The following is a 12,576-nucleotide window of genomic DNA, read 5'->3' on the forward strand; positions in this document are numbered from 1 at the left end:
TGAATTATTAATCAAATATTTATTATCATTTAAGTTGAAACAAAAATTCAAAACCTTTGAACTTTAACAAGTTATTTTCCCACCAGATGAACTTTTGAAATAAACATTCAGAATCACGTTCCTACAAACAGGTTATAATATCCTTTATGATCCTAGATTACCATATTTATAGGTCAAGACTAAAGTATCAAGTCTTATCATCTCATTTCTGATAAGAGTATGGTAATAATTAATCAGTAATAATAATCTCTATTCCTATTTAAGTCTCCAGCAGCAGAGTGGACCTCCAGAGACTCTGAGGATGGAAATGAAAATGTTTCTTCCGTTGCTGCTGCTAGTCTGCTCTGTCTCTACAGCTGAGCTGCAAGCTCAGTCTGACAATGACATTCTGTCACATGAAAAGCAAAGTGACGGACAAGTGGGGGAAGCAGAGCGTCTGACTGAGCAGCAGACCTGCACACAGGACATCCATGCTGTTCTGAGAAAGATGAGCGCCTGGGTGGCTGCACTGAAGGTGGAGGTGCAGCAACTACAGAGAGACAATGAAGGTATGTTTACAGAGTTACAGTGTTTGAATCAACTGATCCTTATTGATCAAATGATCATTACAGTTCAGAGTTTGAATTATTTATTATCATTATCAGTGAAGACGACGGAGCTGCAATCCCTGAACAAACGGTACCAAGGTACTGATTTTATTAGAGCAAAAGTTATAAATAAAGATGATTTTGAATATATGATTAAATCAACTAAAACATTATTTTTCTTTTCTTTTCTTTAGTACAAGAAACTCAGGTAAAAAAGCTGCAGGAACAGAACCAAGGTTAAATATTAAATCTGATCAGTTCTTGAATGAAAATGTGATATAACGAAGTTATTTTGCCATTTTTTGTTATATGTGAATTACTTGGATTTATTAGTCAGTAGCCTGAAATCCAAGTTTCTTGTTGCCACAAAAAACAATGTTCTGTGGAAAATATTACAATGTTTCATACTTTTCTCTGCTGTATAACTACATTTGATATCCCATGTCTGTCTGTCTGTCTCTCAGTCAAACATCTGGCTTTCTCTGCCTCTTTGTTGGCATCGGGTGATGCACACACTGGACCATTCAACACACATATAAATCTGATCTTCAAACATGTTGTTACTAATATTGGAAATGCCTACAACCCAAATACAGGTGCTGCAATTTACTCTTTGTGTTTTTAATTTACGTATGTTTACAATTATAACTAAAATGTGGTAAATTTGTTCTGAAAGTAAAGTTAGTAAAACGTTTCTAATTCTGCTAATGGTTCTTCACAGGGCTGTTCACTGCACCAGTAAGAGGAGTGTATCACTTTGAGTTCCACATATATGGACATGGTTCTAATAATCCTACATCTGCTGAGTTGGTCAAGAACAGACAGCAAATCTTTACAGCATGGACATCTCAGCCTGCTGGTGGTCAGAAAGCTTCTAATGGCGTCTCACTGCTGTTAGAAATTGGAGATGTTGTATTTTTAAGAATGAGGGCCAATTCATGGATTGCTGACACTGCAGGTCACCACACAACCTTTAGTGGTCATTTACTTTTCACCATGTAGGCATCAAATATGATTTTTTATTACGATCTGTGACATGAGCACAATAAACGAACATCTACATCAAAAATTAAATTATGAACATTATAAATTTGTAAAATAACAAAGTTGATCACAGTGCCGTTTGATTTCTACAACAGCCACAAGCTGTTTTATATATATATATATATATTTTGTTTGTTTGTTTGTTTTTTGCTGTAATGTAATTTTAAATAAGGAAATAAAAACTGAATCAGATCATCTGAATTAAAGTGTCATTTACAACTTTTATGAAAACTGGATGAGCAAACTGTCTATTTGAACCACATTGTTTCTTTATATTCTGATTAAACAATTAGTGGAAACATTAATAAGGGCTTTCTTTCAAATGTGTGAATAATTTAAGTCTATTCCATTAACTGTAGCACACCTTAACGATTGAAAAGATGACATTCATTTTTGTTATGTATCAGGAACAGTGATTTTTTTAAGAGAAACGTCAGTGACTGCAATATAATGATTACAAATTAGACAAATCAGAGCTTTGAAAGGGCTAAGTCAAAATCTAAACAAGGGCTGTTTAAATGATCATGTTAACTATACAGGTCCTTCTCAAAAAATTAGCATATTGTGATAAAGTTCATTATTTTCCATAATATAATGATAAAAATTAAACTGTCATATATTTTAGATTCATTGCACACCAACTGAAATATTTCAGGTCTTTTATTGTTTTAATACTAATGATTATGGCATACAGCTTTTGAAAACCCAAAATCCATGTCTCAAAAAATTAGCATATTTCATCCGACCAATAAAAGAAATGTGTTTTAATACCAAAAAAGTTAACCTTCAAATAATTATGTTAAGTTATGCATTCAATACTTGGTCAGGAATCCTTTTGCAGCCTTCAATGCGGCGTGGCATGGAGGCAATCAGCCTGTGGCACTGCTGAGGTGTTATGGAGGCCCAGGATGCTTCGATAGCGACCTTAAGCTCATCCAGAGTTTTGGGTCTTGCATCTCTCAACTTTCTCTTCACAATATCCCACAGATTCTCTATGGAGTTCAGGTCAGGAGAGTTGGCAGGCCAACTGAGCACAGTAACACCATGGTCAGTAATACCAGTGGTTTTGGCACTGTGTGCCAGGTTGTGCTGAAAAATGAAATCTTCATCTCCATAAAGTTTTTCAGCATGAAGTGCTCCAAAATCTCCTGATAGCCACTGCATTGACCTGCCCTTGATAAAACCCAGTGGACCAACACCAGCAGCTGACATGGCACCCAGACCATCACTGACTGTGGGTACTTGACACTGGACTTCTGGCATTTTGGCATTTCCTTCTCCCCAGTCTTCCTCCAGACTCTGGTACCTTGATTTCCGAATGACATGCAAAATTTGCTTTCATCCAAAAAATGTACTTTGGACCACTGAGCAACAGTCCAGTGCTGCTTCTCTGTAGCCCAGGTCAGGCGCTTCTGCTGCTGTTTCTGGTTCAAAAGTGGCTTGACCTTTGACCTGGGGAATGAGGGACCTGTAGCCCCTTTCCTACACACACCTGTGCACAGTGGCTCTGGATGTTTCTACTCCAGACTCAGTCCACTGCTTCCCCCAAGGTCTGGAATCGGCCCTTCTCCACAATCTTCCTCAGGGTCCGGTCACCTCTTCTCGTTGTGCAGCGTTTTCTGCCACACTTTTTCCTTCCCACTGAGATGCCTTGATACCCTGTTCCCAAAGTGAGGTGCACTCTGGGAACAGCCTGTTCGTTCAGAAATTTCTTTCTGTTTCTCACCCTCTTGCTTGAGGATGTCAGTGATGGCCTTCTGGACAGCAGTCAGGTCAGCAGTCTGACCCATGATTGCGGTTTTGAGTAATGAACCAGGCTGGGAGTTTTTAAAGGCCTCAGGAATCTTTTTCAGGTGTTTAGAGTTACTTTGTTGATTCAGATGATTATTTTTATTGCTCGTTCAGAGAACCTTTTCATAATATTCTAATTTTTTGAGACAGAGATTTTGGGTTTTCATGAGCTGTTTGCCAAAATCATCAGTATTAAAACAATAAAAGACCTGAAATATTTCAGTTGGTGTGCAATGAATCTAAAATATATGACAATTTAATTTTTATCATTACATTATGGAAAATAATGAACTTTATCACAATATGCTAATTTTTTTAGAAGGACCTGTATGTGTGTGTGTGTGTGTGTGTGTGCGTTTGTTTGTAATACCTTGTGGGGATGATTTTCCTGACATAATATACTATGTTGTGGGGAGGAAGCACAGCGGGTTACAGCAGCTGCTCCTAATGTCACCTTCTCAGCAAAGGCCAACTTCTTCTGCCGGCCAGAGCATCACTGGTGAATGTGGCACTAAGCGCCCTCTGCTGTTGAAACTCATTCACTAGATTCTGACTGTAGTTTCTCACTGTAATGCACTGCTTCTCAATTCCAGTCCTCACCGCTCCCCTGCTCTGCATGTTTTAGATGTGCCTCATCTACAGTTGAAACAGTTGATTCAAATGATTGCAGGACCATCAAGTACTCCAGAGGGCTATTAATCACCAAAATATTGAATCCAGCTGTGTGGCAGAAAGGAAACACCTAAAACATGCAGGGCAGGGGGGTGGTGAGGACCGAAATTGTGAAACACTGCTGTAAGGTAAGGTCATTTTATTTATTTAGCACATTTTCAGCAACAAGGCAATTTCAAAGTGCTTTACACTGTAAGTTACCTTGGATATAAAAATAAAATGGGGGGCTACTATTTTGATTCATTTCACTTTTATAGTGCCACACTCTACCCCGCAAAATTAAATGTCCCCTGACATTTCTGGTTTCATATTGCATTTAACCATAGCTTTAACACACAGCCACAGCCCATGGTCTCCCTCTGAACCAAAGTCGGCTAACATAAAGTGTCATAACTCAGTACAAACGGTTTTTTGACTTTGTCTTTGGGGTCACTGTCTCACAGAGTCAGCCTCACCTTTGTTTCCAGCTGAAATGTCAATCACTGTCTCACCACTCTTTGATATTTCAAGGTCAATGTCAGGGTGTTGAATCTGTTTGGCCAAATCCTCTTTGCTCTATAATGGCAAAACATGAAGACTTGGTTCAGGCTGGAACGGCTCCACCAAAGGGTCAAGTTGAGTCTGCCTCTGTCTCCTCAGGACAGGCCTGAGGTACCACTGGTACATGCTGCTGTAGTCATCATGTGATTCGTCACCATTTCCTGGCTGTGTACTTGGACGTCTCAGCTTTTTCTTTGCAACAGCTGGAGAAAGTTTATTAGAGCTTACCAGTCTGTGCTGGGGCCTTTTCAAGGGGTAGGAAGTCACAGGGCAGTAGGAGATTTCGGTGCACCACCTTATCTCTCCCCTGACCAGTTTCAGGGCAGATCCAATACAGTCATCTTTGAACTATAGTCTTTTCCCCACCATATACATTTTGAAACACACATTCAGAATCGTATTATCACTAACAGGTTATAATATCCTTTATGATCCTAGATTACCATATTTATAGGTCAAGACTAAAGTATCAAGTCTTATCATCTCATTTCTGATAAGAGTATGGTAATAATTAATCAGTAATAATAATCTCTATTCCTATTTAAGTCTCCAACAGCAGAGTGGACCTCCAGAGACTCTGAGGATGGAAATGAAAATGTTTCTTCCGTTGCTGCTGCTAGTCTGCTCTGTCTCTACAGCTGAGCTGCAAGCTCAGTCTGACAATGACATTCTGTCACATGAAAGGCAAAGTGACGGACAAGTGGGAGAAGCAGAGCGTCTGACTGAGCAGCAGACCTTCACACAGGACATCCATGCTGTTCTGAGAAAGATGAGCGCCTGGGTGGCTGCACTGAAGGTGGAGGTGCAGCAACTACAGAGAGACAATGAAGGTATGTTTACAGAGTTACAGTGTTTGAATCAACTGATCCTTATTGATCAAATGATCATTACAGTTCAGAGTTTGAATTATTTATTATCATTATCAGTGAAGACGACGGAGCTGCAATCCCTGAACCAACGATACCAAGGTACTGATTTTATTAGAGCAAAAGTTATAAATCAATATTATCTTAAATATGACAGGTCATCAACTAAACCTTTGTTTTTGTGTTTTCTTTTCTTTAGAACAAGAGACTCAGTTTAAAGAACTGCAGCAACAGAACCAAGGTATGTAGTTTATTTTAGTAGGAATGTTCTCTACAGTGCTTTGTAGAACTACACTGTAAAACAAATCTGTAAAATTTACACTACAGTCATATCTACTGTGATAAAAGTTTGGCAACCACAGCTGTCGGCATTTTACAGAAATTATTCACATTATTTTTTACATTGTGTTTAAACTCCCTGAACTTTTACATATTTTGTTATATTACAGCCACAAACTTTACTGTTTTTTTAGGCTTTACTTGATGATCAAACACAAACTAACACTTCAGTGTGAACTAGAAGAACATTGATTCAAGATTTTTATTATTTTTTGATTTTGTTATAAATATCCAAAATTCTGCCAGCCTGGTTACATGACCTTCTCTCCTTTATTCACAATTTCCTTTTGACTTGGACTCGTTTTAATTTTCTCTCCACTCTATTCTTTATTATTAAACAGTTGTTAAGTTTGGTGGCAAAACATGAAACTGCTGTCACATATTCAGGTGAACTGTTTAAATTTTGTAAAATATGATTCAATACGCGCTGTTGGCAGATGGTAGAGATTTCCTCCTGGACAAAAGAATACCCACAGGATAATACTGCCGCCACCATGTTTCACTGATGTGGGATTGTGTTCAGCTGGACAAAGATGGTTTTCTAACCATACGTCACATTTTACATGTAACTTAAAAAGTTTTATTTTGGTCTCATCTGACAAACTTCTAAGCTCTTGACAGAATAGATGTATTGATGCTGATGTTACACACAGATTAACTATTTACTGTTTATCTTCTCAAGCTGCTATGGGATTTATTAAAGCATATCAAAGTTAGGAGAAATCAATACAAATACATATAACACTAATATTTCAATTTGTGAAAAAATATAAAATCCATGACTGATAATGTTCTGCTTGACAATGATACATTACTTTGTGTTGATCTGTCTTATAAATAATACATTCCATATAATACTATGGAACATATCTGTGGTTATAATGTGACAAAATGTGGAAAAATTCAATTATTGTCAAGCCACTGTACCAATACTTGTTAATAACTGTTGTTAAATAAAGATAATAAAAGACAATAAATGTACTGCATCTTAATACAATAAATTTTAGACATGAGAAGACATCAGTAAGGAAACAAAGCAAAACCTCAGAGTAATTACTGCAGAGACATAAAGTTTCATTTAATGCCGAGTCTTTGGTAACTTTTTCATTCCAGCTCATGCAGCAGAACTGGCTGCTGTTAAAGTCAAGGCTAACATCACTGGAAACCAAGTGGAGGCTCTGAAGAGAGAAGGAGAAGGTTTGTGAACTCTGAAGAGAACTCTGATAACAACATTAACATTCATATTAGTGATTTTCATACTGTTGGCAAAATCTTTGTTATCATTATTCTTTGTCATCTACTAAGATTCAGGTTTCAGAATTGTTAATCTAAAGCAAATGAAATTGTAGAAAAAAGCAGAGAAGTGTACATAATCCCTTGGAGGAATAAAAACATTTGCAGCTTAATCAAAGGTGAGAGAAACTGATGTGCAGAAGAGACACATTAATGTGAAGATTGAACTAGTAGTTTTGAGAATTTCAGTTCTGTTCTGAGAAATGAATTAAAGTGACTGAGAAGAACGGCACATTTTGGTACATGTGAACTAAATGGATTTATCAGTCAGTAGAGATGTTTGCACAATATGAACTGTGGAAAATGTTACAATGTTTAATACTTTTCCTGCCTTTATAACTGCATTTGATATCCCATATCTGTCTGTCTGTCTGTCAGCCAAACATCTGGCTTTCTCTGCCTCTTTGTTGGCATCGGATTATGGAGAAATTGGACCGTTCAACACACATATAACTCTGATCTTCAAACATGTTGCTACTAATATTGGAAATGCCTACAACCCAAATACAGGTGCTGCAATTTACTCCTTATATTTTTCTTTTATATGTTTTCAAACATAACTAAAATGTGGTAAATTTGTTCTGAAAGTAAAGTTAGTAAAACATTTCTAATTCTGCTAATGATTCTTCACAGGGCTGTTCACTGCACCAGTAAGAGGAGTGTATCACTTTGAGTTCCACATATATGGACATGGTTCTTCTAATCCTACATCTGCTGTGTTGGTCAAGAATGGAGAGCAAATCTTTACAGCATGGACGACTCAGCCTGCTGGTGGTCAGAAAGCTTCTAATGGCGTCTCACTGCTGTTAGAAATTGGAGATGTTGTATTTATGCGCATGTGGGCCAATTCACGGATTTATGACAATATAGATCATCATAATACCTTTAGTGGTCATTTACTTTTCACCATGTAGGGAACTAAAAGGATTTTTTTTTATTACAATTTGTGACTGGAGCATGATAAAACCCATCTGCTTCAAAAATGATTAATTTGTAAACTAAAGTTGATTACAGCTTTGCTAAATAAGCTGTTTGGTTTCTACAGCAACCATAAGTAGCAATGTTTGAGATTTATTGTTGTTGCTGTAGTCTGAGTCTAAATTAGGACATAAAAACTGAACCAGATCATCTGAGTTAAAGTGACATTTACACTTTAACTGTAAAGTGTAAATGAAATTGCTCATTGGCTGAGCAATTTCATAAATTGCTCAGCCAATTTATGAAATTGGCTGAGCAATTTCATAAAATTGGCTGAGCAAACTGTCTACTTGAACCCCAATGGTTTTATTTTTCAAATTAAAAGAATAGTGGAAACAGTAATAATGACTTTTTTTTCAAATCTGTGAATAATTCTAGTTTATTACATTAACTGTAACACATATTAAATGGTTCAAAATATGACATTTGTTTTGTTTGTATATGTAAATTTATCATTTTTAAGAAAAACATACAACAGAAAATCTGCAATAGAATTATTGAAAATTAGACCAATTTAAATCTAGACTTCTAATTGTTTATATGAAACAGAATTTGCACATGTGGGCCAATTCACTTCCTTTTTGTTTAATGAATATTTACAGTATGGAGTTTTGTGTTTTCAAGTTAAATAAAACAAATTGTCATAATCATGCTAAAAATAAGGGCTGCACAGTGGCGCAGTTGGTAGAGATGTTGCCTTGCAGCAAGAAGGTTCTGAGTTCAATTCCCAGCCCCAATCCTTCTGCATGGAGCTTGCATGTTCTCCCTGTGCATGCATGGGTTCTCTCCAGGTACAAAAACATGTCAGGTTAATTGGCCTCTCCAAATTGCCCCTAGTTGTGAGTGTGTGTATGCATGGTTGTTTGTCTCTGTGTTGCCCTGCAACAGACTGGCAACCTGTCAAGTGTGTACCTCACCCAGAACATTAGCTGGAGATAGGCACCAGCAACCCTCCCAACCCCACCAAGGGACAAGGGTGCAAAGAAGATGGATGTTAAAAATAAAGTTGTTTTTATTCTGGCATGATGCATAAAGTCCAGGACTTGCAAGAGAGTGAGTTTGATTCTCCACTGTCATATCAAATCATATGTTCTCACAAAAAAGCTCCTGGTTCCTGAAAAATTAAGCATATGTCCTAAAACCATTTTCCAAAAGAAATAAGAAGAAGGCCTGCTGTTTTATTATCAATATTAACTGAAACGGTGACCAAAATGTCCTCTGCTTCTCTTATTAGTTAATTTTAGTGCAACCATATTCCAGCAGAACCTTCATAATATATATATATATATATATATATATATATATATATATATATATATATATATATATATATATATATATATATATATATATATATATATATATATATATATATATATATATATATATATATATAGGCATCTTTGGATGTCTTAGGCATCCAAAAGATGCCTAAGACATCTTTTGGAAGGAAGGGGGTGGTTATTGGTTTGTTTTATTATTATTATTTTATTTATTTATTCATTCATTGCTAAAATCACTCTGGCAAAAAAAAAAAAAAATTAAATAAAAATGACTTAGGCCAGTGGTTCCCAAAGATTTTCTTCTAGGACCCTGGATTACAATAAAATCCCACTTCTTCAGGTGATAGAAGGCCGACTTTGTGACTGTCTTAATGTGGCTCTGAAGGTTCAGGTCAGAGTCCATCACTACTCCCAGGTTTCAGGCCTGATTGCTGGTTTTCAGTTGTAATAACTGAAGCTGAGCATTGATTCTAGTTCGCTCCTCTTTAGGTCCAAAAATAATAACTTCAGTTTTGTTTCTGTTCAGCTGGAGAAACTTTTGGCACATCCACACATTTATCTGCTCTAAGCATCTGTTCAGTGATTGGATGGGTTCAGAGTCACCTGGTGACATCGTGATGTAGAGCTGTGTATCATACGCGTAGTTATGGTAGCTGATCTTATTTCCTGTTATAACCTGAACCAGATTATAACTCAGGTTATGTAATGAATATTGAATAAGAGGGGCCCTAGGATTGAACCTTGATGTTCCCCACATGTGGCGTCTGTACGTTCGATGAGAAGTTTCCAATTGAAACAAAGAAATCTCTGTTCTTTATGTAAGATTCAAACCAGTTGAGCACTGGACCGGAGAGTCCGACCCAACTCTCCAGTCGATTCAGTAAAATGTCATGATCAAAACTGAGGTCCAACAGAACCAGAACCAGCACTGTGGTTCTCCTACAGTCTCTGTTTATATGGATATCATTGAACACTTTGACTAGGTCAGTTTCCATGTGGTGGAGACAACGAAAACCAGACTGGTAGGAGTCAAAGTGGTTGGTTATCTTTAGGAAGCTATTTAGCTGTTTTTCAATAACTTTGCTGATGAATGAGAGGTCAGAGGTTGTCCTCTAGTTCTGCAGTAGTGATTTGTCCAGATTGTTCTTTTTTATCAGTGGTTTGATAACTGCTGTTTTCAGATCCTGGGGGAAAACACCTGAAGACAGCGATGAGTTCACTATTTGGATCAGATCATTAGCAACGACAGGCAGAACTTTCTTAAAGAAATGTGAGGGTAGGACATCCACACAGCAGGAACTGGAGCTTAATTGACCTAAAATTTCTTCTAAGGTTTTATAATTAAGTAATTGAAATTGAGCCATTTTTTTCTGCATTTGTTATGTTTGGATTTAGCATTGGTCCTGGATTTAATGTGGATGTGCAGATTAAACTAATGATTTTTTAAATTTTCTCTTTAACAAAGCTGGCAGATCGTTGCAGGCTGCATTAGACTGAAATTCAGGTGGTAACATCACTGGAACGGTGACAAAAAAAGCTTGAGCTTTGTTAATGTTTTTACTTATATCTGCAAAGAACGTTTCTCTGGCATGTTTTAGTGATGAAATATTAACATCTATTATTACAATTATTATTATTATTATTATTATTATTATTATTATTATTGTGTGTGTTGTGCTGCATCAATGGGTTCATGGACTCTTATAAGTAGATCAGATCTCTACAGTGGTGGTAGTGGAGCCTCAGGCAGAGCGCACTGCTTTCACAGCCAATCAGATTGCGCCACAGCAGTGCAGAGCCGCTGCTCGTCTAAACCTGCCTACCTGGACTGCAACAGGAAGGAGACGCATGTCGCTTTTTATGCGAGAAAAGAACAAATACATGTTTTATTCTTACATCAGAGCAGTTTATTTAAAAGTTGATCATTTTATTTCGCGGATGTTTCTCTAGTGGTCAGTATTCACGGAGCAGAATACTGATGTTTCCAATCAGATCAGGACTCGGTGTCTGATCATCCTGCATTTCTTTGATCAACACACGCCTTTCGTTCTTCGTCTGATCAAATCGATAGCTCATGTCAGCAGCTGAACTCACAGACCTCTGACAGGCAGGATACCGGTCATCATCGTTTCTGAAGCGGGTTCAGTGAAAAGGAACGAACAGGTGTTCGATCTGGGCTTGGTCAACTTTTCTGTTTGGAGTTTAGAGGAAAATCTTCCCGAATTGATGAAGTGTTGCTGTTTGTACACTCATATTAAAATCAGTCAGTTCGCGCTAACAAGCTGCTCTTTCTCTGTTCACTCTGTCCTCCTGATCTGGGTTCATGTTGACCTGTAAGGTAAAGACGAGGCTGTCGTCGCGTTCGTAGCTGAAACGAAGCCTGAACGAAAAGCCGAAGAAGAATATCAGGACGTTCAGCTCAAAGTGGAGCGGTTCAGACCGAGAGACTGTTCCTCTGTTTCTGTCCATAGCAGGCTGACGATTCCAAAGAGCGACAAGTATTTTCAGCTCCACAGAGAGAGAGAGAGATGATCTGAGAGCGTCAGATGACGCACTGAGACAGAAAGGCTGTTTATATGCCTAATTATCCTCCCCTGCAGGAGGAATTTCACTTTTCCGATTTAATGTTCGGGTTTGTTTTTTTTTTCGAACATTTCTCGTTTTTGCGAACATTAAATCGCAAAAACCCGATTCACGGGGAGGTACCGAGGGCCCTGGCTGGTACCACATCTGGAACCGCAGGATGGGATTCCAGAGCCCTCAGTCCCGCCCCCGGGCTTGGTCACTGTTCGCCCTCTACATCTTAACCCAGTGGTGCCCAAAGTCGGTCCTCGAGGGCCGGCATCCTGCATGTTTGAGTTCTCTCCCTGGTTTAACGCACCTGGATCAAATTACATACTGAAAAGATTGTTACTACCACCAGAGAGAGCACTAAAACATGCAGGATGCCGAAACCTCGAGGACCGACTTTGGGCACCCCTGCCTTAACCCTAACGAACCAGGTTCGCACCGTTGAAGCAGAGAGTGAACAGTGAGTGGTACAGGACTTACAGGAGAGTGTAAGTTGATTTCTCCCCTGTCTGGATCATTTTCCTCAGAAAAAGCTCCTGAGCCCTGGGGGTGTGCTGTGGTGGCACAGGGGTTAAGCACAAACCACATATGGAGGCCCTTGCAGCTGTCACA

The 12,576-nt window shown here is 38.1% G+C and overlaps 2 protein-coding genes across 6 annotated transcripts; both read left to right on the top strand.

Annotated features, from left to right (window-relative positions):
* The first annotated feature begins 301 nt into the window (after nucleotides 1-301).
* LOC148157920 (uncharacterized) lies at nucleotides 302-1,597 on the top strand. Its single transcript, XM_088008071.1, has 4 exons — nucleotides 302-686; nucleotides 782-823; nucleotides 1,052-1,183; nucleotides 1,309-1,597. Exons 1-4 carry the CDS (start codon nucleotides 302-304, stop codon nucleotides 1,587-1,589), a joined length of 840 nt encoding a protein of 279 aa, XP_087864197.1. The 3' UTR covers nucleotides 1,590-1,597.
* Nucleotides 1,598-5,217: 3,620 nt separating this feature from the next.
* On the top strand, nucleotides 5,218-8,046 carry LOC148157921 (cerebellin-1-like). 5 transcript variants are annotated; one of them, XM_088007924.1, is made up of 6 exons: nucleotides 5,218-5,464; nucleotides 5,561-5,602; nucleotides 5,700-5,741; nucleotides 6,953-7,036; nucleotides 7,511-7,642; nucleotides 7,766-8,046. In XM_088007924.1, the coding sequence occupies exons 1-6, from the start codon at nucleotides 5,218-5,220 to the stop codon at nucleotides 8,044-8,046; spliced, it is 828 nt and encodes a 275-aa protein (XP_087864050.1). The 5 variants fall into 5 exon arrangements, with proteins under 5 accessions (XP_087864050.1, XP_087864047.1, XP_087864048.1 ...); XM_088007923.1 differs by having other exon boundaries at nucleotides 5,224-5,464; nucleotides 5,561-5,625; nucleotides 5,714-5,741; XM_088007921.1 differs by having other exon boundaries at nucleotides 5,218-5,602.
* Nucleotides 8,047-12,576: the final 4,530 nt, after the last annotated feature.

Source organism: Poecilia mexicana, unplaced genomic scaffold (assembly GCF_051168715.1).
Source record: "Poecilia mexicana isolate PSO_F unplaced genomic scaffold, ASM5116871v1 scaffold_8, whole genome shotgun sequence".
Taxonomy (NCBI): domain Eukaryota; kingdom Metazoa; phylum Chordata; class Actinopteri; order Cyprinodontiformes; family Poeciliidae; genus Poecilia; species Poecilia mexicana.

Coding starts and splice junctions, on each gene's coding strand:
- LOC148157921 (XM_088007921.1), top strand. CDS start 5,218: ATGGAAATGAAAATGTTTCTTCCGTTGCTGCTGCTAGTCTGCTCTGTC. Junction 5,603..5,699: donor CCTGAACCAACGATACCAAG/GTACTGATTTTA, acceptor TCTTTTCTTTAG/AACAAGAGACTCAGTTTAAA. Junction 7,643..7,765: donor TGCCTACAACCCAAATACAG/GTGCTGCAATTT, acceptor GATTCTTCACAG/GGCTGTTCACTGCACCAGTA.
- LOC148157920 (XM_088008071.1), top strand. CDS start 302: ATGGAAATGAAAATGTTTCTTCCGTTGCTGCTGCTAGTCTGCTCTGTC. Junction 687..781: donor CCTGAACAAACGGTACCAAG/GTACTGATTTTA, acceptor TCTTTTCTTTAG/TACAAGAAACTCAGGTAAAA. Junction 824..1,051: donor GCTGCAGGAACAGAACCAAG/GTTAAATATTAA, acceptor TCTGTCTCTCAG/TCAAACATCTGGCTTTCTCT.